The sequence below is a fragment of the Dama dama genome, chromosome 4 (genome assembly GCF_033118175.1).
Source record: "Dama dama isolate Ldn47 chromosome 4, ASM3311817v1, whole genome shotgun sequence".
Classification (NCBI taxonomy): domain Eukaryota; kingdom Metazoa; phylum Chordata; class Mammalia; order Artiodactyla; family Cervidae; genus Dama; species Dama dama.
Genome location: NC_083684.1, coordinates 59,527,586 through 59,552,038, shown reverse-complemented (window position 1 = coordinate 59,552,038; position 24,453 = coordinate 59,527,586). Strand labels below are relative to the sequence as shown.

General features: G+C 49.7%; 2 protein-coding genes and 1 non-coding gene across 3 annotated transcripts in view; 1 reads left to right on the top strand and 2 right to left on the bottom strand.

Annotated features, from left to right (window-relative positions):
- ARHGAP35 (Rho GTPase activating protein 35) overlaps positions 1 to 5,558 on the bottom strand; it is a 114,150-nt gene extending 108,592 nt beyond the window's left edge. The window contains exon 1 of the mRNA XM_061139681.1: positions 5,423 to 5,558. The gene's annotated coding sequence lies outside the window, so the exon portion shown is untranslated. The remainder of the gene's footprint in view (positions 1 to 5,422) is intronic.
- A 10,664-nt stretch (positions 5,559 to 16,222) lies between these two features.
- On the top strand, positions 16,223 to 24,180 carry AP2S1 (adaptor related protein complex 2 subunit sigma 1). The gene is made up of 6 exons (XM_061139679.1): positions 16,223 to 16,341; positions 16,658 to 16,811; positions 19,211 to 19,360; positions 22,992 to 23,105; positions 23,560 to 23,619; positions 23,809 to 24,180. The coding sequence occupies exons 1-6, from the start codon at positions 16,238 to 16,240 to the stop codon at positions 23,908 to 23,910; spliced, it is 684 nt and encodes a 227-aa protein (XP_060995662.1). The 5' UTR covers positions 16,223 to 16,237; the 3' UTR covers positions 23,911 to 24,180.
- On the bottom strand, positions 23,376 to 23,448 carry TRNAW-CCA (transfer RNA tryptophan (anticodon CCA)). The gene has a single exon. It is a non-coding gene; the product is annotated as a tRNA-Trp (tRNA).
- Positions 24,181 to 24,453: the final 273 nt, after the last annotated feature.

The window sequence follows — 24,453 nt, the reverse complement described above, 5'->3', positions numbered from 1 at the left end:
TATTTGAGAGCCTAGGTCAACAATGACTCAGCTTGAAAAATTTCATACTGTTTTTTAGGAGGTATATGGTTTTAGTTATGTAGTTAATACAATCTGAATGTTCCTTTCTCCCCAAATTATAAACTATCTTCATGTGAATGGCTGAAAAAGATGCAAGTGTTTATTTTATATTTGAAAAAGCACACAACAAAGATAATCCAATTCTTTTTACTGCATCCCATGGGGAAAGAGCCCCCCTGCCCCACCACTGCCTGGCCCATTCTGGGTTACAGGATTTGATGGGGGCAGGATGGGGTGGGTGGTGGTAGGGGGTTAACAGTAGTACCAAGAGGCCAATCCCAGTGTCCTGTCGTCTGTGATCCAGAACAAGAATCTACAATTAGAGCTGGATGGCACACAAGACTTCAGGCTGGGAATGAGAAGCCCAGAAAGGTGAAGCATTTTGTCCAAGAGTCCATCCAATTAGGTTAGAGCCTAGACCAGGTCTCCTACCTGTATGCCCAATACTCTTTCAGCTATGACAGGAAGCCTTATCACGCCCGTTGCAAACTTTCCATTTCCCCAACTATAACTGAGGAGGTTAGACTAGGCACTGATCTTTAAACTGCTGTTTCAAAGCCAAAGGATTTCTGCTGGTCACTTTCCCTCTTCAAACGGAGACTCTCCAAGTTTATTTCACATAGTGTGAAAAAGAAATTTTAAGTGACTGAACTAGATGGTCAATGAACTGTCACAGGGACTCGGTATATTAACACAGTTTAGACTGTCAGTGGGTGAATGACAATAGTCAGAGCACATCACCACCAAAAGGCCCTATAAGAGGCCTAACACCTCTCAGAACACCACAGCAGATGGAGGAGGGGAAAGCAGACAAGACTACAGGGAAACAACCAAGCTCACCTTTCAATCGCCAACTGTACTGGCCCAATGCATTTCCTCATTACATAAAGACTGACCACACCTATGAGGCTATAGTTCACAGTCACCTATACAACCCTCACTCTCCGAAGACTGTCCTTTGTCAGAAAGTCACCATCAGGTTCATGGATATGCACATGGACAACTCTTTCTATGTGTCCAGTATCAAGAAGAATGACTTTTTGTGTGTGTGGCCACATGCCTCATAGCATATGAAATCTTATTTCCCCAACCAGGGATCTGCACCCCTCTGCAGTGGAAGTGCGGAATCCCAACCCCTGAACTGCCAGGGAATCCCAGAAATGACTATTTTCTGATCCTTTTATTGTCCTAAATCTTTGGCCTTTCATGGCAAGAAAAAAGGGGCAATAGATAAGGGAGGGGGGACGTAGCCAAAAGTAAAGGTTAGTATAAAAAATGAAGATAGAATTCTAAACAGGCCAGTAATACAAAGATTTTCTAAGGAGGGCAAGAGTCCTTGAAGACACATTACTAGGTTGAAAACAGTCATCTACTGCCTTCCCCTACTCCACACCCCACCCCCAACTGGCACATTAAATGTTCCAGAAGGCCAAGGCTACCACCTCAGATTTCTGCAGCACCCAATTCCATCATGAAAACAAATGTTGATACAGGGGTTGGAGCCACTGTCACCGTCAAAGAAATCTGACAATCTCTGGAACATCAGTTAGCAGTCTCAGAAGAAAAACAGCTCTTTGTTCTTCTGTCTCCTCTCCTCCTATTATGTAAACTTAGGCTTTGGGCACGCAGAAACTTCCTATGCTGCCAGTGATGTGAAAACCCTGGAACACAAATTTAAGCAGTACTGCATACACAGTTGTTTTTGTTCTTAATTAGCTGTCACTTGCACATTAAGAATAAAAACCAAAACAACTATTTATACCAACATAGGCAACATAAAAACTCAAATAAATTCAGAGAATTCATCAGAATTCTTTTCATCAAATGAACAGAAATGAAGAAAAATGAACCAAAACCCTTAAAGTCAATAATGGTGAAGACAAATGTCAAGGATAATTTACCAGATTCTGCTTGTCACAAAATTTAAAGTCCTGAGAACTTAGGCGCTAAAGGAGCCATAAGGATCTACTAGTCATTCACTCTCACTGTCTCATATACAAATGCCCTAACGTTTGATGAGTCAGTGGTCTAATTCTGTAGATGACAACGAATGTTTTTTATTTCACATGTATTCATACAGAACTATTTCTAAATTTAAGTGGAGAAGTAAACGAAGCTTGATCATAGCTCAGTTAAGAAAGTCCTTCCAGTAAATGCTCCTTCACAGCTGGATGGCTGCTTTAATATGCAATTGCCCTAGGCCACAGGGGGAAAAAAAAATCAGGCTTTCAATCTACTTAAGAAATAAAATAAATAAACCTAGAACATGCCAAAGGTTCCCTCTCCCAAGTTAAGGAAGGAAAAGGCCTGGATGGTTTTCTGTAAAACCACTGCTTCCTCTAAATGAATTTCCTATATTACACCTCCAACAGATCATCACTGGAGAGAACAGCTCAGGGAAAGGTAGCAACGGTACATTTTTCAGGTAATAAACCAAAAACCCAATCACATCAGCCCGTTCCTGGCACTCATTTCTCTACCAAATCAGGGCAGTCAAAAGGCCTGGGAGGGTCAGGGCCCACCCACGTACTCCTGGTTCACCAATGAGTTCCCTCCTTCTCCCAAGCATGGAGCTACCTAGAGGAATTCAGCTTCTGCGGCTGGAAGCGCCTGCAATACCAGAGGGCAGAAATCTGAGTGACACTTGGCACTCTCTGTTTCAACAAACAACCGCAAAGAGCTTTCCAAAGCCAGGCCCTCACCATTTTGAAGACCAGGAAGCTGAATCCTTCCTGGGGCAGAGGTGAAAAAGAAACAAGCCCACCTTCCTCCAACCCTTTCCAAAGGTCACAGAGCAAACCAGAGGCCATCAATGAAGCCAAGCAAGACTGGCAGCTTCTGCAGACCCAGAAGAGTAAACACCAAGTGTGGCCATAACCCTTGTGAGGCTGGGGAGAAGTTGAGAACTGGCATTTCCCCAGCTAAAGGTGAAACAAAAATAGGACTTGTCAGCTGGAAAACACAAACAAACAAACAAACACACTCTTAAGTTCTCCCAAAAGATGCTGGCTTGGAGGTGAAAGGGGGAGAGGGTACAACTATCTCTTTATGACAGCTGAGAGGAGGGAGGGAAAGTGAGAAAGAGAAGACAGACCTGTGAGCAGCTGCCTTCTTTTCCAAAGGGCACAAAACTGCAAAGCCTCAGGACTCAAAGGGGTGGGGAAGCAAAATGGGAGGGGGAAAGAAAAGTGGGGCAATGGAAAGAGAACTACCTCCACCATCACTATGCTTGGTAAAAGTGGGGGAAATAGAGGCAACACTCCCCGACTTGAGAGAGCAGTAGTTAATCAACCAACCCCAGCTATTTACCCAGATCTCACAGGATCCCTGGAGATAAAACCCTCAGAGTCAGAGTGCTGAGCAAATCTGTAGTCTAAATGTGAACATAAGCAACCTAGGCCCAACCCAGTCCCTTCCTCCCCAAAGCTATGAGATGGAGACTAGAGAAAGGCATACCTGAAGAAGTGAAGTAACCCAGTGAGGAATAGGCAGGTCAAGAGGGGAGCTGGGAGAAGCAAATCTGATAGGAACTACAAGGGAAGAGCAGCAGTCTAGCAAGATACAACAGGAAAGAAAAGATGAGGGAGAAAACCAGGCAATGAAGACCAGAACTGCGAGAGGGATCACAAAAGGGATGGAGACTCTAGCCAAGAACTGAGACAGCTTCAAGAGGAAGCTGGGCTGCGGGGAGTGACAGGTAGGAAGGCTTAGGGAAACATCTCTATACTGAGCAGACCCGGAGGAAGGAGACTCAAAAAGGAGGTAAGAGGCAAGGCAAAAAGGGGAGGACCCGTTCAAGAAAGGAGAGAGGATATTGAGGGCTGAATCAAAATGGGGTGGGGGGAGAAGATCAAGGGGAAAACTTAGAATTGAGAGGCAACAGAGAGGCGAGGCAGTCACAAGATGACCAGAGTTAAAGAGGACCACTCCAAGAGGAGACAGCAGTAGGAAAATTAAAATGGGTCCAAAACATAGGTGGACAAGTGTGGACAGCTCCCAAAGGGGCAAAGCTGGGAGGAAAACATTAGAGAGGATGGGGTGGAATTGAACAAGTGCCAACAGCAGGTGCAAAAAGGATCTGGGGCAGGTGTGGGGTGCAGAATGGGAAGGGGGGTGATGGATCAAAGAGAAATTCCCAGTCTTTCAGTAAGGGCCAAAATGGAGAGGACAGGTCTTGGAGAAACAGGCTGCAAACAGGTCTTCAGCAAAGAAGAAATGAAGGGGAGACAGGGCAAAGGAAGCGTGAACAAATGAATGCAAAGGCTAAAGAGAGGGCCAATAAGGAGGTGGGGGAGAGAAGAAACCTCAACGGGGACTGCAGGGCGCCAGGCTGCGGCAAGGCTGAGTGAGGGAGAAAGGTCAGAGAACCTGACGGCAGGAACGAGAGAGCTGCAGGGTCAGAGAAGGCGGTGGAGGCTGCTTCAAGGAAGGCCAAGTCAGAAAGCAAGGAGGGCACCGCAAGATCGGAGACTAGACAAGGGGCAGTGTGGGGAGGCAGAAGGGTCTGGAAGAGAGGCAAGGATCTGAATGGCAAGAAATGAAGCAAGATCGGAGGGGAGGAGGCTAGCATGGCGCGTCGGAGCCCAAGAGGGGGCAGGGGACTGCATCGAGATCGGCAGGGGTCAGAGTCCAGGGGTATCCCGTGGGGAGTGGGGCCGGAGGGAGGCGGCAGGTTTTGTCAGTGGGCAGTAGGGCCCAAGAAGGACGTGGAATTAAAAGGAGAAGACCTAGGAGCAGTAGTGTCAAGACGAAGAGGGTCTCGGATGAATCACCGAGGAGGTGGAACCGGGGGTCCTAGACGGACAGCTCCTGGGGGTGCAGCAGTGGAGGGAAACAGGACATGGTCAAAGAAAGGGACGGACCCAGGCTGGTGAGAGCGGAGAGAAGGCAGAAGGGTCACGAATCTGAACGTGGGGGTCCAGAATTCAGGGATGCGAAAGGGTCCCAAGAGCACTGCAGAGTCTAGGGGTGGGGGTGGGGGGCGAAGGGCATTACTGTGGGGCGGAAGAAAGAAGGTGGAGGCGCAGAACTGGGAGCAGAGTGGCTGAAGTCGGGGGGTGGGGGGAGCCGAGGCAGACACGGAGATCTCAATGGATTGGAGGGTGGCGGCAGAAGCGGCGACAGCAGGGCTGCGGCGGGCAGGGGCAAGTCCGAAGGGCAGGCGGGCCCCGGCGGGCCGGGCCGCAGCGCGAGGCGGTGGGGCCGGCGGGGCCCGGGGGGCTGGGGGGCCGCTCCCTCCCCTCCCCCTCCGGCTCCTCCATTGTTCGCGGGCTCCGGGCCCCGCCGTCCCCGCCTCCCCCTGGACCCCGCAGCGGGGCGGCGCCCGGCCTCGCCGCCCGGGCCCGCGAGCTCGCGCACTCACCAGCCGGGCGCCCTCAGCGCGGCCCTGGCCTTCGGGATCCCGGCAGGGGCGACGGCGGCCCCGGCGCCATGTTCTGCTGCTCCTAGTCCGGCGGCGGCTGAGGCGGCGGCGGCGGCGGCGGCAGCTCCGGCGGCGGGGGGCCGGGCGGACCCTCCCTCGCGGGCTCCCTCCTCCGCCTCCTCCACCTCCTCCTCCCGCCGCTCCGCTGCTCTCCCTCGGGGCGGGGGGGCGGGGAGGGGAAGGGGGGAGGGGCGGGAACCAGGGGGAGGGCGGACCAGCCTCGCTCGCTCGCTCCCTCCCTCCCTCGCAATGGCGGCGGCGGCGGCGGCGGCGGCGCCTCCTTCCTGCGGCCGCCGCTCCCGCGCGCGCTCCCCCTCTCTACTGCGCGTGCGTGGCGCGGGGACCGTTGCAGGGGGATAACGGCCCCTGTAACGCGCGCCGCGAGGATCTAACCGGCGCGTGGCGGGCAGAAGCAAGAGCGCGTGCGCGCCCAAGGGACTCACTGCCACCGCAGCGGCCGCGTCCAGGGAACGGGCGCGGAGGGCGCAGTGCGCGTGCGCTCTCCCCCAACCCCGCCACCACAAAAAAAAAAAAAAAAAAAATTGCCGCTAATGCGGTGGCTGCAGCGCCAGACAGAGCCCGAGAAGACCCGCGACGGGGCAGAGGCCTGGGGTGGGCAAGCGCGCGTGCGCGGGAGGGGCTGCTAGCCGCTGCGGCTATTCGCGCGAGGCGGAGGGAGTGGTCCTCAGGAGGCGCGCGCACCCCTGCGCGCAGGAGAAGCAGCCAAAACCCTTCCCGCGCCGGCTCTTGGAGAAAGCGGGAGGGGAGAGGCATGGCCGGGCTTTGGGGGCGGGGGCGAAGGGCGCGATCCCGCTCGCGCGGGACCTGACCAACCAATGAGAGGCAAGGGGAGGTGGGTTTGCCGCGCGAGCGCAGCCCCCGGGATAACGGAGGAGGAGAGAAGGAGCGACGTAACGTGGGGCGGTGGGGCGGTAGGGCGGGGCCGAGGAGGAGGGAGCGCACCCAGTGGGGAGTTGATTGGGGGACACTGGGAGGCGTGGCCCGCCTCAGCCCAATAGGAGCCTCGAAATTCGTCGTTCCGGAAGAGGGGGCGGGGCTGCGAAGCGCGTGCTCTTTTCCCTGGCAGCGAAGAAAATCTGCAGGCAACGCGCGCATTATTACAAATTGCTTTGGGTTCCGTGATCGCCAAATCTCGGGAGACGGGAGAGGGCCTGGTCCCGCATACAGCCCTGGCCTCCAAGTCAACATTGTGCCAATGACTGCAAATCAAATGTCAGTTTGGGCGCCCAAAGGGGAAATAGTAATGATGGGAAGGGGCACCGCTGTAACCCCTGAGTTCCTTCCTCTGAACTGAAGAGGGGTTCCTCTGGGAGCCCTCCGGAAGTACGGATCGTGGAAGATGAGTGTTCTGGGAACCCAGTCAATATTTAAGGAATGCATGAAGAAAAGCTATGTTTCTTATTGCATTTTTCGTTTCTTTACTCAGTCTCTTCAACTTAAAAGTAGAATGATAATCTTATCTGCTAGTAAGATTTGTTGGGAGAATTAAATGAATTCTATTTGTAAAGCGCTGAAAATCATGCCTTGCTCTATAAACGTTGATAAATAAAATTACATGCGTTCAAATTTTGTTTTTTGGTGGGTTTTTTTTTTTTTTTTTGGAGGTCTTACTGCTTTTTAAAAATTGAAGTATAGTTGATTTACAGTGTTGTGCTAGATGCGCTCAAATTTTAAAGCATCCCACTAAATAAAGATTTTCTGATTATTGAAAGTTTGTTTTTTAGCATTGTGGGCAAAACAAATCCAGTGTCTGGGCCAGATTGTCTTTACATGTTACTGCAAGCCCTGATTTGTAAGAGATTTTGACATCTATCACTTGAGAACACCAGAAAAACCTGGGGAGAAGGGACATTGGATTCCCCTACCTCACATTAATATGTGTTTATAACTCCAATGCAGTGTTCTAGGTCCTTTGAATATTGGGAAATGTTTGAACTGGCAGCACCTAGGTAAGAGAGAAGCCTGGGCTCACTCTGGATCCAGATGCTCCTCTCCCCTTCTTTTGGAGCCCATCAACTTTGCCTTATTCAAGTCTCGCTTGAGGTCACTTCCTCTGGGTGGCCGCCCAGATTTGACCTGACCCCTCATACTTTATAAAAATGGGCACTTTATGTTGGCAACATTCTAAAGCACTTCAAACATATTAACTCACTTAATCCTCACACCTTACAAGTAGGTTGGGGTTGTTATTATTCTACTAAACTTAGGCACAGAGAGGTTACACAGCTAGTGAGTGGCAAATGTGAGATTTAAACTCAGACAACAGGGATCAGATAGTCACACACTTGGTTCTTTTTCATAGCACTCCATCAGGGGTTGAAGTTCTGTATTGGCATTACCATATTATATGGGAACCCTTAGAAGCCAGGAATTCTGGCTAGATCCTCAGTCTGAAAAATGACCCACACTAAATACTTGCTAATGAATAAATGAATGAATCCAATGGTGAACAAAGGGAATGATGGCTGGCACTGAGGGCATGATAGCCAAGACACAATCCTTGTTTTATAACTAACTCTAATCCTCTTTCAGATACTAGTTCAGATGTCCCCTCTTCCAAGAGGCCCTCCCACAGACTGTTTCCAAATTGGGAGAGGAGTAGTCAAGGCTGTATATTGTCACCCTGCTTATTTAACTTATATGCAGAATACATCATGCGAAATGCCGGCTGGATGAAGCACAAGCTTGAATCAGGGTTGGCAGGAGAAATATCAATAACCTCAGATATTCAGATGATACCACCCTTATGGCAGAAAGTGAAGAGGAACTGAAGAATCTCTTGATGAAAGTGAAAGAGGAGAGTGGAAAAAACTGGCTTGAAACTCAACATTCAAAAAACTAAGATCATGACATCAGGTCACATCACTTCATGGCAAATAGACGGGGAAACACTGGAAGAGAGAGACTTTATTTTCTTGGGCTCTGAAATCACTGCAGATGGTGACCGCAGCCGTGAAATTAAAAGATGCTTGCTCCTTGGAAGAAAAGCTATGACAAACCTGGATAGCATATTAAAAAAGCAGAGACATTGGAGAAGGAAATGGCAACCCACTCCAGTACTCTTGGCTGGAGAATCCCTTGGACAGAGGAGCCTGGTGGGCTACAGTCCATGGGGTCACAGAGTCAGACACAACTGAATGGCTGACACATACACAAAGTTGAGGAGATACTTGATGGTGCAAGGGTACACTTAATCTACTCTCCCATCTCCTGCAGGAAGCAGGATGGGGCAGGCAGCACCTGGGAGGCAGGCTGGCTGGCCCCTGCCCCATCCCTCCTGGAAGTCTTCGGGCCCCAGTGCTTGCAACAACTGGCCTTGGGCAAATAAAAGACTGTTTTTTACTGAAGAAAAAAAAAAGCAGAGATATTACTTTGCCAACAAAGGTCCACCTAGTCAAAGCTATGGTTTTTCCAGTAGTCATGTATGGATGTGCAAGTTGGACCATAAAGAAAGCCAAGTCCCGAAGAATTGATGCTTTTGAACTGTGGTGTTGGAGAAGTCTCTTGAGAGTCCCTTGGACTGCAAGGAGATCAAACCAGTCAATCCTAGAGGAAATTAGTCTTGAATACTCATTGGAATGACTGACGCTGAAGCTCCAATACTTTGGCCACGTGATGTGAAGAAAAGACCCTGATGCTGGGAAAGATTGAAGGCAGGAGGAGAAGGGGATGACAGAGGATCAGATGGTTGGGTGGCATCACCTACACGATGGACATGAGTTTGAGCAATCTCCGGGAGTTGGCAATGGACAGGGTAAACCAGCATGCTGTAGTCCATTGGGTCGCAAAGAGTCAGACATGACTGAGCAACTGAACTAGGCTTCCACAGCACCTTTGGGTCCTCCAACCAAGCCCTGACCACCCTGGGTTTCCCATATATTGATAGGTCGTTCCCACCAGACTGTGAGCCCCATGAGGACAGGACTCAGTTGAGGCTGTCTCAATTGACGCTACTGTTCCTAGCACCTGTCCAGGCACAAGGCAAGGGCTCAGGCAGTGTTTCCCTGGATGAACGAAGGGAACCATCAAGGAGGGCCTTCCCAGCTCTGCATTTCTTTCCAGTGCACGAGAGAGCTGGTGTTAGCTGAGCAAGCCAACCACCGGAAGCAGGTTTCCCTGGGGGCAGCCGCCTCCCGCGCACCCAGCTAACCTCCACTGCAGGATAAATAGATAAGCAAGAAAACAATTAGCTGACAGAGAGAGGTGCCGACTGTCAAGTTGTCAAAATGTCCCCAGCATGGCCCTAGAGGCCCAAATAGCTGGGACTGGATTTCCCACTAATTGTGGAGCTGGAGTAGGTCAGAAGAAGGACCCGAGAATCTAGATCCGCATTCAGGAGATGCACAGATAGAAAAGTCTGCAAAAGAGTTTTACGCAGAGGGAGTAAATGCTAGGGCATATTCTCTCTCTCCATTCCTCCCAGTCTGAAAGAATCAAAGGGTGGGGACCAGGTCTCAGATTGACCAAAGAGTCAGTGAGCTCACAGCGCCGCCTACAAACCGAACTGGGGAAGCTACAGCTAGCTGATGCTGCTGGGGATGTCCGAGAGGGGTGAACTCTTCTGCCATTGGCCGGAAGAGCAGCCAATAACGAATAAGGAACAGAAAGCGGGGATGCATGGATTCACTGCAAAATCCCAGCATGGTGGGTACAAGAAAAACGTCTGATGGAAAGATCGATGATGAACCTCCCAATTTCCATCAGCTTTACAATGGAGGGAATTCCCTGGCGCTCTCAATCCCTGATAAGGGGACTAAGATCCCACAAGCTGTTCCGCTGGACCAAAAAAATAAAATAAATTTCTAAAACAAAAAAATAAATTTAAAAAGAGACAGATCCTGGACTTTCCTGTCAGTCCAGTGGTTAAGACTCCAGGCTTCCACTACAGGGGGCGCTGGTTCGATCCCTGGTCAGAGAACTAAGATACCACATGCCACACAGTGTGGCCAAAAAATATAAAGAAAGAAAAGATTGATCGTATTTTTTTCTTTTTAAAAAGTCTTTCTCTTTTAATTAATTAATTTATTTATTTTAGTCCTGAGGCGTGGCATGTTCCAGACCAGCGCACCCTGCAAGGAAAGTCCTGATAGATCCTGTATTTTTAAATGGAAATATAACACACATGGAACAACAGACTGGTTCCAAATAGGAAAAGGAGTACGTCAAGGCTATATATTGTCACCTTGCTTATTTAACTTATATTCGGAGTACATCATGAGAAATGCTGGGCTGGATGAAGCACAAGCTGGAATCAAGATTGCCGGGAGAATATCAATAACCTCAGATATGCAGATGACACCACCCTTATGGCAGAAAGTGAAGAAGAACTAAAGAGCCTCTTGATGAAAGTGAAAGAGGAGAGTGAAAAAGTTGGCTTAAAGCTCAACATTCAGAAAACTAAGATCATGGCATCCAGTCCCCATCACTTTATGGCAAATAGAGGGGGAAACAGTGGAAACAGTGTCAGACTTTATTTTTTTGGGCTCCAAAATCACTGCAGATGGTGATTGCAGCCCTGAAATTAAAAGACGCTTACTCCTTGGAAGGAAAGTTATGACCAACTTAGACAGCATATTGAAAAGCATAGACATTACTTTGTCAACAAAAGTCCATCTAGTCAAGACTATGGTTTTTCCAGTGGTCACGTATGGATGTGAGAGTTGGACTATTAAAGAAAACTGAGGGCTGAAGAATTGATGCTTTTGAACTGTGGTGTTGGAGAAAACTCTTGAGAGTCCCTTGGACTGCGAGGAGATCCAACCAGTCCATCCTAAAGGAGATCAGTCCTGGGTGTTCATTGGAAGGACTAATGTTGAAGCTGAAACTCCAATACTTTGTCCACCTGATTCAAAGAGCTGACTCATTTGAAAAGATCCTGATGTTGGGAAATATTGAAGGCAGGAGGAGAAGGGGATGACAAAGGATGAGATGGTTGGATGGTATCACCAACTCAATGGACATGAGTTTGGGTAAACTCCTGGAGTTGGTGATGGACAGGGAGTCCTGGCCTGCTGCAGTTCATGGGGCTGCAGAGTCGGACACGACTGAGCAACTGCACTGAACTGAACTGATACCACGCATACTAAGAAGAACACAAATCACAAGTGTACAGTTCAATGAGTATTTCAAAAGAACACGCCCCTGTAGCCAGCACCCAGGTAAAAAAAAAACAGAATATGACCAGTCTCTGAGAACCGGTCCTTCTCCAGTCATTGATTTCTATGCCTTTTTAAATTTTGCCTGTTTTATTATTTTACATAAATGGAATTAAGTGACCTCTTTTGATCAACGTAGTTTGTTGGATTCACCCATATTATTTTAAATAAATGGAGACTGCTCATTCTTGGTGCTGTGTAGCATTCCACAGAATGAAGGCTCCAGTATGTATTTGCTTCCCCGGTGGCTCAGCTAGTAAAGAATCCACCTGCCAGTGCAGGAGACACAAGAGACATGGGTTCAAACCCTGGGTCAGGAAGATCTCCTGGAGAAGGAAATGGCAACCCACTCCAGTATTCTTGACTGGAAAATTCGATGGGCAGAGGTGCCTGGCAGGCCATATAGTCCATGGGGTCGCAGAGTCAGACATGACTGAGCGTGAGCACGTGCATGTGCATGCGTGCACACGCACACACACACACACACACACACACACACACACAAAATGTATTTACTCATCCTATTGTTGATGAGTAGTTTCCACTTTTTGGCTATTATGAATAGGGCTACTATGGACAGTCTAGAACATATCTTTTGGTAAATATGTGTACTCGTTCCTGCTAGGTATGTACCAAAGTATGGAATTGCTAGTCACTAGGTGTACATGAGTACTCCAACCAGTTTCCCAAAGTGGATGTTATTTATATTCCTAGAGACATTTAGAAAAATTTCAGCTGCTCCATGTTTTCCCAAACACTTGATATTGTCCAATCTTTTTTAATGTTGGCCATTCTAATTGGCTGTGTAGCGGTATCTCATTGTGATCTTAATTTGTCTTTCCCCAGTGATTAATGAGGTTGAACATCATTTCATATATACATGAACCTTCTGAATAGCAGCTTTTATGAAATGCTGTTAAAAATCTTTGCCCATTTTCTGTTGCTATATACTCTTAATTATTTTTAATACCTAATAATACATGAATTTCTCATCCTTGAAAAAAATACTCCAGCTAAGATGGAGTCTCCTTGGACAACCCAACCCCATCCTCTTGCCTCTCCCAAAATGTGGTTTCTTCTAGACTTCTCTATATATTTGCCTGAATGCAAATATTTTGTGGTGATTGCATATGTACTAGCTGACTTTCCCCCATCAATGTGCATTTTGTCTCTTTCCAATTTTTCTCTATGACAAGCATGTTGTAATGGGATCGAAAGGAGAGGATCCTTCTGGTTCTAAAGAGGAAGTGCTGGGACTGGCCCTTTCTGTCGATAGCTATAGAAAATAGATAGGGACTTCCCAGGCAGCCCAGTGGTTAAACCTGCATGCTTCCACTGCAGGGGGTGCAGGTTCAATCCCTGGCCGGGGAACTAAGATATCAGATGCTGTGAAGTGCAGTCGAAGAAAAAAAAAAGATTAAAAAAATAGAATATAGATATATATTCTAGACAGATTTCTGTCTTTATTTATAGAATACATGGATATATTGTTAGATATCTGTTATATATATTGTAATACATATGTATATATATTGTTATGTGCTTGTGCTTAGTCACTCAGTTGTGTCAGGCTCTTTGCAACCCCATGGCCTGTAGCCCACCAGGCCCCTCTGTCCATAGGATTTTCCAGGCAAGAATACTGGAGCAGGTTATCATTTCCTTCTCCAGGGGATCTTCCTTACCCAGGGATTGAACCCAAGTCCCCAGTGTCTTCTGCATTGCAGGTGGATTCTTTACCGACTGAGCCATCAGGGAAGCCCCCATATATTGTTTTATATACATATATGTATACATATGCATACATATACATGTGCGTATATGTATATATACATGTATGTGTGTATATACATGCATACGTATACATATGTATATATACGTGTATGTATACATACATATACACACATATAGATATAGATAGACTCACACTACAAACAACCCGAGCCATGAGATTCTTGAGAGCAGAGACAAAGTCTGTTCCCTGCTTGCACACTCTACCTGACTTTGTCCCTAACACCTCATCCGGACCAGGTGCTTCTACTTGAAGCAATTGTGGTAGCCGGGCCTCCAAGACGGACCCCACTGATTCTCACTTGTATTCAGGTCCCTTTTTACATTGGATAGGGCAGTTCCATGTACTGATAAGATATTGTGGGACTTTGAAGCCAGGTCATAAAAAATAGGGCAGCTATTGACCTGCCTCTTCTTGACTCATTCACTCTGGGGGAAAACGACTGTCACGTGAGGACACTCACGTGTCCTAGTGGAGAGGGCCACTCAGTGAGGAACTGAGGCCTCCTGATAGCAGCCAGCGTCAATCAGCCAACACTGTTAGGGAGCCCCTGGGAGGGAGGTCCTTCAGCTCCAGTTGAGTCTTCAAATGACTGCATTCCCAGTTGACATCTGACTGCAACCTTGGGAGAGACACGGCCCGGAATCACCTAGGTAAGGAGCTTCCAAATTCCCAATCCACGGAAGATAAGAAATATGCATCATTGTTTGCTCAGCAATTTGTTGTTTATTTGCATATGTCATTTAAGTCTATTGCATATTGTCATTTAAGTCTATATGCATAAGTCTATTACATATGTCTATTTCCTCTGCTAGACCATGAATGCTGTTGGGGTGGGGACAGTGTCTGTTTTCTTTTCTTTCACTTTTTTTATTATGGCAATTTCCAAGCATAAAGTTTGAAAGCTTTACACAGTTCAGTTCAGTCGCTCAGTCGTGTCCGACTCTTTGCGACCCCATGAACAGCAGCACGCCAGGCCTCCCTGTCCATCACCAACTCCCGGAGTCCACCCAAACCCATGTCCATTGTGTCGGTGATGCCATCCAACTATCTCATCCTCTGTCGTCCCCTTCTCCTCTGCCCTCAATCTTTCCCAGCATCAGGGTCTTTTCAAATGAGTCAGCTCTCCACATCAGGTGGCCAAAGTATTGGAGTTTCAGCTTCAACATCAGTCCTTCCAATGAACACCCAGGACTGATCTCCTTTAGGATGGACTGGTTGGATCTCCTCGCAGTCCAAGGGACTCTCAAGAGTCTTCTCCAACACCACAGTTCAAAAGCATCAATTCTTCGGTGCTCAGCTTTCTTTATAGTCCAACTCTCACATCCATACATGACTACTGGAAAAACCATAGCCTTGACTAGACAGACCTTTGTTGGCAAAGTAATGTCTCTGCTTTTCAATATCCTGTCTAGGTTGGCCATAACTTTCCTTCCAAAGAGCTTTACACAGTGTATACCCATATACTCAGTGTCTAGAGTCTATAATTTTGGTTGATTTATTTTTCACCTCTCTATCCTTTAATCTATCCACTAATCTAACTTTTTTTTCTGACATATTTTAAGGTTAATTGCAGAGACTTTCCTGATGGTCCAGTGGTTAAGAATCTGCACTTGCACTGCAGGGATCTACGGTTCCAATTCCTGGTCTGAGAACTAAGATCCCAAATGCTGTGCAGCATAGCCAAAACACAAAAAACGAAACAGTATGCATATCATCAACTAGGGTTCCATTTTTTTGACTTATTTTGTTCAGGTAAAAAAAATTTTTGGGTGGGGGCACAGTCCATGGATACCCCTTAGGTAAATTTTATGTAAGGTGAAATGCACAAATTCTGTGTATTGTTTGTTGATTTTTGACGTGTATCTACATCTATGTAACTAAAACCTCTTTCAAGATATAGAATATTACTATGCCAAATCCAGCATAACCCTTGCCTCCTAGCCCCCTGTCCACGGAGATAATCACTGCTTCTGTGTTTACATCATAGATCAGTTTTACCAACTTTCGTCTTCATGGTCATTCAAACAAATTACATACTAACTACTCATTCCTGTAAAACTTTTACTTAGCCTTAAGGGTGTCTGTTTCCTTGATTCCTATTCATTCATTTGACAAGGAAACTTGTCAAACACCAAACTTGTGCCAGGCACTTAGCTAAGTGCTAGAGATCAGGGCTGGGACCAAGGGGAGGCAAGCCAGCTGCTTACTTTCAGGCTCCTGCAAGGACTGGGTCAACATCTAAGAGTGAGTGCCTTTTAAAATTTTGCACCCTGGGCACATTGCATACTTTATCCTGGTCCCAACCCTGTAGGAGATAGAGGAGTGCAAGAACTGAAAATGATCTCTTACCTCTTTTTGCCCGTACAGTTATTCAACACCTATGTGTTAGTTCTTCTGCTAATACTACACTTTTAATTTACATCCAGGATATGTTTTGTTTTTATTATGGCAAGTCTGCCCTCAGTAGCAATACCTTTATCGAGTGCTTACTGTGTGCCACCGTGTTCTAGTAAGGGGTCCCCAACAGCCAAGCCGTGTAAGAAGTCAGGTATACCTGTGAATAGGAAGCAAGAAGACCCCTATTACCTGATAGAAACTGAACATTCATGATTTTAACTCATATTTATCGAGCGCTTACCACGTATCGAGCACTGTGCTAAGTACTTGGGAAACTGGCCGAAGCTTTAAAACCACCCCACTGAGGTGACCCCTTGATCACTTCTCTTTAACAGATGAATAAATTGAGTTAAGAGGTGAAATTGCTCGCCCAAAGTCTAGAGCTAGGGAATGCGACGGCAGGATTTGCACAGTTCTGACTTCCAAATTGATGCTATTAAACCACTGTCTGTCTCCCAGAGAAAACACTCAACACATTTTAAACAGAGCACTAGGTAAGCATGTAAACATAATTACATTTCCCAACGCAGTTTTTTATTTAAAACAGTTATTCCCAGCATGTCCTTCTCGCCTAGGCTGGGAGGTGGAGGGAGGGTTGACGGAACTACTTTTCCCAGGATGCAACGCTCCTGGCTGTCAAGCATGTCGGGAACTGTAGTCCTCCAAGGAGATAATAACCCATGGCTCCCAAAATGCATTTGGAGACTGAACCTTGCCGTAGGAAAAGCCCAGTCGCGCGGCATGCTGGGAAGCGGGATCGGCTCTTTTCCCGGTTTGTCTCCTGGACGAGCGAGCCTATTTTTTTTTCAGGACTACAATTCCCAGCGGGCTGTGCGCGAGAGGGCGGGCGAGTTCTTCTGCCGGAAGTCCGCTCTACCCCTGGGTCCCCCAACAGCTGCCAGAGCCGGAGCCACCCAGAAGCCGCGGGACCGGGGCCGCTGGGGTCCGGACGGGGGTCGCCATGGTAACGAGGGCGCGCCTATGCTGGGGATGGGCGACGGGTGGGCCCACGTGCAGGTACTCCAGGCTCGGTGCGGTACTGACAAGCCGCCCCTGCTGCGGTGCGATGGTCTGGGCCGGGTGCGGGCTCTCGGCATTGGGGCCGATCAAAGGCCGGCGAAGGGGGCAACTGGGGGTGGTTCTGGGCGCGAGTGTGTACTGGGCTTATCGAGGCTAGGGGGGCTTTTGAAGACCAGGTGCCAGGGGAGAGGGCTGTGCGGAAGGGAGACATTCGAGGTGGTTGGAGGGTTTTGAAACAGGGAGGCAACTCACGAGGCAGGATCTCAGAAGCGGGGAGAAGGAACTGGAGGTGGGGAGGGGGCGTCCCAAGCGGAGGGCTTTCCGGGAGTGCGTCAGGAGAGCTAGAGAAGAATGGGAGACGTTGGGATAGGAGAGAGGGGGTCTCTAGGGGCAGGAAGCTGATGTTGCGGGCGGAGGGGGCTGTTGGAACTGGGTGGGATACTGCTGGTGAGAGAGAGTATTAAGGGTAAGAGACTGGACACTGGAGACAGGAAGTACTGTAGGGAGTGGGCCTTTAGAATTAGGAAAAGTGTGCTGCAAGAGGGAAGAAGGCTTGGAGTAGGGAGTGAATACTACACGTGAATGGGGAGCAATGGAACAGGTCTCTGCAAGAGGAGGGGACTCAGAGGGCAGTAAGCATGGGAGGGAGTAAGCATGGAAGTGAGAGGTGGGGAGGGGGTTTGGGGAACAAGGGCTGGGCATTGGAGCTGGCACCAATCCCCAGGGATGGGGCAACCTGACAGTAAGCACTGAAAATGAGAAAGCAGGAGTCAAAAGAGAGCAACTCCAAGGGGTCCTGAAGGACTTGGAGGTAGAGAAGGCTGCGGGGGCGGTACTGAGAGGGGACATCAGAGGAGTGAGGATACAGAAAGGGTGGGACTTCTCAGTGTGGATTCCCTGAGATGGAGAGACTCTAGTTGGGAGGAGCAACAGGAAGAGGTGTATGAGAGAATTCAGGAGTCAGAGACAGAACTCTGCCTTAGTTCTGCAGCCTTCCTCCCATCTCTCCTCCCTATCGCCTCCATCTATCTCTGGCTCTGGCCCCCAGGCTGTGGCTGCCTGGTGTGGGTCCCACCCCCACCCCCCACCCCATGCCTTTTGCCTGCCTGCCAGGACCCCTGCCTTGCTAGGAAGTGGTTTTCCCTGGCTCAGCAGAAGGGGTTCTTGGAAGGAGAGCGTAACATCCTGTTCCCGTCCAGCTCAGATGAGTTGGGGGAGGAGGGATGGAGTGTGTGGAGAATGAGGGTTACGAAAGAGAGCAGCCTCTCATGACCCGGTGGAGGCTTCCACAAGTTAGGATAAGGGGATTCAGAGCAAAGCCTTTGGATTCCCAGCTCTGCTTTCTGGCTGTGAGACTTCCATTCTCTGAGCCTCGATTTCTTCATCTATAAAATGGACATGAGCACGCCCATCTCCAACAGAACTGGGCTCAAAGACAGGCTTCCTAGCTGCATGCACTTGGCCCATGATTTTCTTAAAGTCAAATGACAATGAATTATATCGAAGAACTAATAGTTGTGTAATGCTTAGTATGTGCTTGTCACTGTGTTATCCCTGTTGTGTTCATGAGCTCATGCAACGGTCTCATGAGGGAGGTGCTCTCATTATGTCCGTTGTGCAGACAGTGAAACTAAGGTCCAGAGAGGTGAAGTAACTTGCCTACAGATTCACAGCCAACAGTGCCAGGCTTCATTCGGGCTCTTGAGTCTGTGTTTTTAGCCACTTGGTCAAATGCATCAGTCATAATAGTTAATCTTATTGAACACTCAGTATATAAACAGGACTGCAGAAAACACTTCTGGGATCAACTTGTTCAGTGTTCATAGTAGCCCTGTGACAGTTGAGCTGGCTTTTCAGAATCTTAAAAACACCTTGCGTCTCCTAGCCATCACTGATGATAATTGCAGCTGACACCTGGCTTGCCTGTTAGTGCCAGCCACTGACTAAATTTATAAACTTATTTAACCTTCAAAACACCCTGCAAGGTGAGTCTTCTAAGGAAAACTTGTTTCACTGTGGGGAAACTGAGGCGTAGAGGGGTGGGTCTTTTGTCTAAGGTCAGGGAGGCAAGACTTGGCGGAGCTTGGGACTCAGCGCCCTAGAGATGACTGCAGAGTTGGCCACTGGACGAGAATCACTCCACGGGGTGTTGGAGGGACCTGGGACCAGAGCATGTGGCCAGGTCAGCCTGGCTGGGCTCAGGGGAGTGGCCGAGACCCTTGGAAGGCAGGCAGCTGGACCCTATCTTCCCCATGGGGCAGGGTGGGGCTGTTGGGCAGGGCCACCCTGCACTGGCTCGCCCACCCCACCTCTCTCCCTGCCTCCTCCTCTTGCCATCCCCAGATCCGCTTCATCCTCATCCAGAACCGAGCAGGCAAGACGCGCCTGGCCAAGTGGTACATGCAGTTCGATGACGACGAGAAACAGAAGCTGATCGAGGAGGTGCACGCCGTGGTCACTGTCCGAGACGCCAAACACACTAACTTTGTAGAGGTGACAGCTACCCCCACCCCCGCCAGTTCCTCCCATACTCCCCTGCTTTCTTTTGACCCCCCTCTTCCCAGCCTCCTACCTAGCCTCAGATGGCAATAACCCCTCAGATTCTCCTTCCTCCCCACCCCCCAATCATTTATTCAGCTTGCCTGCTGTCTGCTTTCCTTTGAGGAGGGTGGGTTACTTTTCAGGGTGAACATTTTCAGACATACAGGTTAGTACAATGAGAAGTCAATTGAAAACTCCTCCAGCTTTCATCAGTATTAAGAGTTTGCATTTTTGTTCTTTTTTCCTCTCTTTTTTATGTTTTTTGGCTGAAGAACTTTTTTTTTCCCCTGGTGCCTTTTAAAAACTTACTACAAAAATGCTCACACACATAAGCGTAGAGAATGGTATAACGAACCATCCCTGGTTGTCATGTTTTCAATTAAGTTAGAGAGATCATGGGGGAATCCCCTGGAGGTCTGGAGGGTAGGATTGCGTGCTGTCACTCCCAAAGGTGCGGGTTCAGTCCCTGATTGAGGAACTAACATTGCACGAGCCATGTATTTCAGTAAAAAAAAAAAAAAAAAAAGGTATAGAGATAATGACATTTCATCCCTAAATATTTCAGGGTACATCTCAGAAAATAAAGACACTGCCTTCCATGACCACAGTATCATCAGGCCTGATAAAAGGAGTCCTACTTCCTTACTAATGTTACTCTAAATCCAATCAATATTTAAATTTCCCCCAGATCATCAGAGGGCTTCCCAGGTGGCCCTAGTGGTAAAGAACCCACCTGCCAATGCAGGAGACGTAAGAGACGCAAGTTCAATCCCTAGGTCAGGAAGATCCCCTGGAGGAGGGCATGGCAACCCACTCCAGCATTCTTGCCTGAAGAATCCCATGGACTGAGGAGCCTGGCGGGCTACAGTCCACGGGGTCACAAAGAGTCAGACACGACTAAAGCGACTTAGCATAGCACAGGTCATCAAAACTGATTGTCCAAAGCCAGTCAGGGATCTTGGCATTGCTTTTGGTCTCTTGATTGAGATGCTTCTAGCTTTAATTCCCACGGTATTAGCCTGTTAAGAGACCAGGCTGATTGTCCTGTGTGTGTGTGTGTGCGCGCGCGCGCGCGCGTGTGCACGCTCAGTCGTGTCTGACTCTCTGACCCTGTTGACCGTGGCCCGCCAGGCTCCTCTGTTCATGTAGAGTTCAACAGATATTTATTGGCGGCTCGCTATGTAGCGAGTACTGTTCTAGGCACTGGTGATACGGCAGGGAATGAAACAGACCCAGCCCCTTCCCTCGGAGAGCTGACCGCTGAGGTTTTTAGTTTTAGTCCATGGGAGGCTGTTATTATGATGAGGATATAGTGTATCAGGTATGATAGATGCCAGGGAGAAAAAGGAAGCAGCTGTGGGGGATGGAATGGCTGGGGTGTATACAGTGGGGAATGGGGAGTGGAACGTAGGTTTAAATGGTTTTATCAGGAAGTCTTCACTGAACAGGGGACATTTGAACCCAGACCTGAAGGAATGGAGAAGTGGAAGATGATATCTGAGAAAGGAACATTCCAAGCCCAGGGAACAATAAGTGCAAAGGCCCTGAGGCAGCAGGGCGTACAAGGGCATTCCTGGAATAGCAAGAAAGCCAGTGTATCTGAGGTGGGGTAAGCCAGGGAGGAAGGTGGGAGCAGATTGAAGATATAACAGAAGCCGGAGGTTCAGAGCCTTGTGACCTGTCATGAGGACTTGGGCCCTTACTCTGAGCAAGAAGGGAGCCACAGGAGGCTTTTGAACTGAGGACGGAGGTGGGCTAGCTTAGGCTTTAGGGATCCCTCTCTAAGGGGCAGGAGCAGAAGCAGGGGGACTGCTCAGGAGGTGACTGCTGCGGCCCAGGTGAGAGATGCTGGTGACTCGCACAGTCATGGAAACGGGGTGGGGAGAAGCATTTTGAAAGGAGAGCCAACTCAAGGGCCAAAGATTGGAGGTGGTGTGGGAAAGAAAATGGAGCCGCCAGTAGGGGGCGCTGTCATTTCCCCAGATGGGCTGACTTAAGCAAAGAACAGGTGGAGGGGAAGATCAGCAGTGGGGTGCCCATTCCCAACTAAGTGGAGATGTGGGGGGCGGGATGATGAAGGGAGGGGAGCCGTAGCATAAGGGATGTCAACTCTCCCGGGGCACCATGCTGCCAGAACAGGGCTGGTCCCACGTTGAGTGCTGGAAACGACAGCATCTGAGGGACCCAGAGTGGGCAGAGAGGTGGGTTAGGAGGAGCCAGAAAGATTTGATGCCAGGTGAGAATGTCCCAAGGGGTCTGGACCATCTTAGACCCCTCCCGACCCAGGCCCACTCCAGACTGTCGCCCTGTGCAGGGCAGCACTGGTGACACAGCGGTGACAGGAAGGAGCCAGGCGGATGATAGCAGGAAAGAAAAGAGAGCTGTTCAGGGTCAGACCCTGCCAAGGCCACACCAGCAAGTAGAGTTAACATCCTGATATATTCTTACTAATCCATGGATTATGTGCAGGAGCTACTGTCATAATATTGGGCTTCCCTGGTGACTCGGTAAAGAATCTGCCTGCCAATGCAGGAGACGTGGGTTCAATCGCTGGGTCGAGAAGATCCCCTGGAAAAGGAAATGGCAATCTGCTCCAGTATTCTTGCCTGGGAAATCCCATGGACAGAGGAGCCGGGACGGCTGCAGTCCCTGGGGTCTCAGAAGAATCAGACACAACTTAGGGACTAAAGGACAAAACAACAACAGCTGAAAAGTATAGGCATTCACAAAGATAAGCTAGGGGGAGAAAAATGAGGAATCAGGGGCTTGAGTTGGCTTTTGCAGTTGCCAGCAGATGGCGCCACACACATACACGCTGGACTGGATTTTTCAGCTGCTTTGCCAGCCAGTACATCATGGATCTCTGTCTATGGCTTTATCTACTTACAAATGGTATAAAATTAGAGTATGCATCCCTGGCTCATGAATATTTATTCCTGGGTTGTATTTATGTGTTATGGTAGGAATATTTATATTACGGTTCAGTTAAGGGCAGGACTAGGATTGTCTTGGTTACAGGAGGCAGTGAGCCTGTACCGCTCAGCACAAAACCTGCCACCCAGAGTGTACTCAGGCAGTGTCTGTGGAAGAATTTGTTAGATTAGTTCCAGGCTGAGTAGTTTGACTCCTTCCAGAGGCAACAGCAAGTCAAGGAAAGGGGCAGATGGATACCCTGGAACACCCCCACCTCTTGGCCCTGGGCTTTTGCACAGTACTGTTCCCCCTGCCTAAAGCACTCCTGCCTGATCACTCCTGCTCATCCTCCAGATTTCAGTGCAGATGCCCCGTCTTCCAGGAAGCCCTCCCGGACTCCTAGGGTGGGTCAGCCTCTTGTCCCCTCTGAGCACCCGCAGCCCCTCGCTGCCCACTCATGGGGTGACTAAGGATGACGCGCCACTGGACTGTGAGCCCGAGGCAGGGAGAGCCAGGCCACCCCTCCGTCCCCAGCACAGAGTGAGACCACAGAGCAGGGCCTCCGGGACCACGTGGGGAACGCAGGACTGCACATGTTGGTGCCATCCTGCCCAGTACGCGGGGTCCTGGGCACGCCCTGTTGCTGACCTCCCGCTTCTCTGCCCCGCAGTTCCGGAACTTCAAGATCATTTACCGACGCTATGCCGGCCTCTACTTCTGCATCTGCGTGGACGTCAACGACAACAACCTGGCGTACCTGGAGGCCATCCACAACTTTGTGGAGGTGCGCGGGTGGGGGGCGGGGGGTGGTGGACGCCGTCTGGACCCCTCTGTTAGGAGGCAGGGCCCTCAGCTTGGGGGGAGGGGACCCTGTCTTTCTTTGCCCACCTTGATGTTTCCTCAGGCCTCTGTTTCCCTTCAGTTTCTCTCTTGTTTCTTTCCTTGTAATATTTACTGATTTATTTTGCCTGCACCGGGTCTTAGTTGCAGTGCTTGGGATCTTTGATCTTCACTGCAGCACGCAGGATCCCTAGTTGTGGCATGTGGCGTCTGATTCCCTGGCCAGGGATCGAACCCGGGCCCCCTGCATTGGGAGCATGGCATCTTAGCCACTGGACCACCAGGGAAGTCCCCGTCTGCCTTGTTTTCATGCCATCTCTTTCTGATGCCTCTGCTCCTGTGTGTAGGTGTGTGTGTCTCCTTGCTCATCTCGCACTACCTCTGTTGTCTTCTCCTAGGTCTTAAATGAATATTTCCACAATGTCTGTGAACTGGACCTGGTATTCAACTTCTACAAGGTGGGATCAGGGGGAAGATGAGGAGGAGGGAGCCAGAGGAGGGGGCCGGTGGGGGGCCAGAAGCCCACAGCCACCCCGGTGCCTCCGCTGGGGTCTGTTTCCTGGTTCTTGGGCATCAGAACTCCCCAGCTGCCCGGGGGTCCCCCCACTGCTCACCCCAGGGTCTCTCCACGCCCTCGCTTCCCTCAGGTTTACACGGTCGTGGACGAGATGTTCCTGGCCGGCGAGATCCGTGAGACCAGCCAGACGAAGGTGCTCAAACAGTTGCTCATGTTGCAGTCCCTGGAGTGAGGGCGGCCGGCCCCTCCTGCCCCGGTCCCTCCCCGGACTAGCCTGCTCGCTTCCCCTTTCCAGGCCCGGGGTCCACCCCAGCGGCCCCCTCCCTCAGCTGCCCAGGAGGAAGGCACCCAGCTGGGTCTGGGCCACCAGGGAGGCGGCCACACCCCACGGCCTCGGGGCCCCAGCTGTGGGCGGAGGCCACCTCGCGTGTAACCGTGCTGTCCTCGTGTGATGCCGTGAGCGTGTGCGTGGAGCCCCCAATAAACCTGTGGTCCCCGCCTGGCCTCGTGTCCTTGCGCCTCTGCCTGTCCTCCTGGGGACCACGGGCAGCTCCAGGGGCCCTGCCGTTGGTGCGTTGGGTGGTCAGTCAACAAACACACCTTGGGCTGAGTGAGGTAGCGGGGTGGGGGTGGGGGCATTCATACCTGCTGCTGCCCACAGATGGCCCTGGGGGACTGGGAAGGGTGACAGATTTAGACAGCGGGCTCTCCCTCCTAAAATAATGACACTCAGAGAGCCAACACCGACATCTCCCAGGCCTCTCTAAGCCGTGAC

What these genes read in the sequence shown, in the direction of transcription:
- AP2S1 (XM_061139679.1), top strand. Translation starts at nt 16,238, where the DNA reads ATGCGACGGCAGGATTTGCACAGTTCTGACTTCCAAATTGATGCTATT. An exon ending in CCATCCACAACTTTGTGGAG is followed by an intron (nt 23,106 to 23,559) that starts GTGCGCGGGTGG and finishes GTCTTCTCCTAG; the next exon opens with GTCTTAAATGAATATTTCCA. An exon ending in TGGTATTCAACTTCTACAAG is followed by an intron (nt 23,620 to 23,808) that starts GTGGGATCAGGG and finishes CGCTTCCCTCAG; the next exon opens with GTTTACACGGTCGTGGACGA.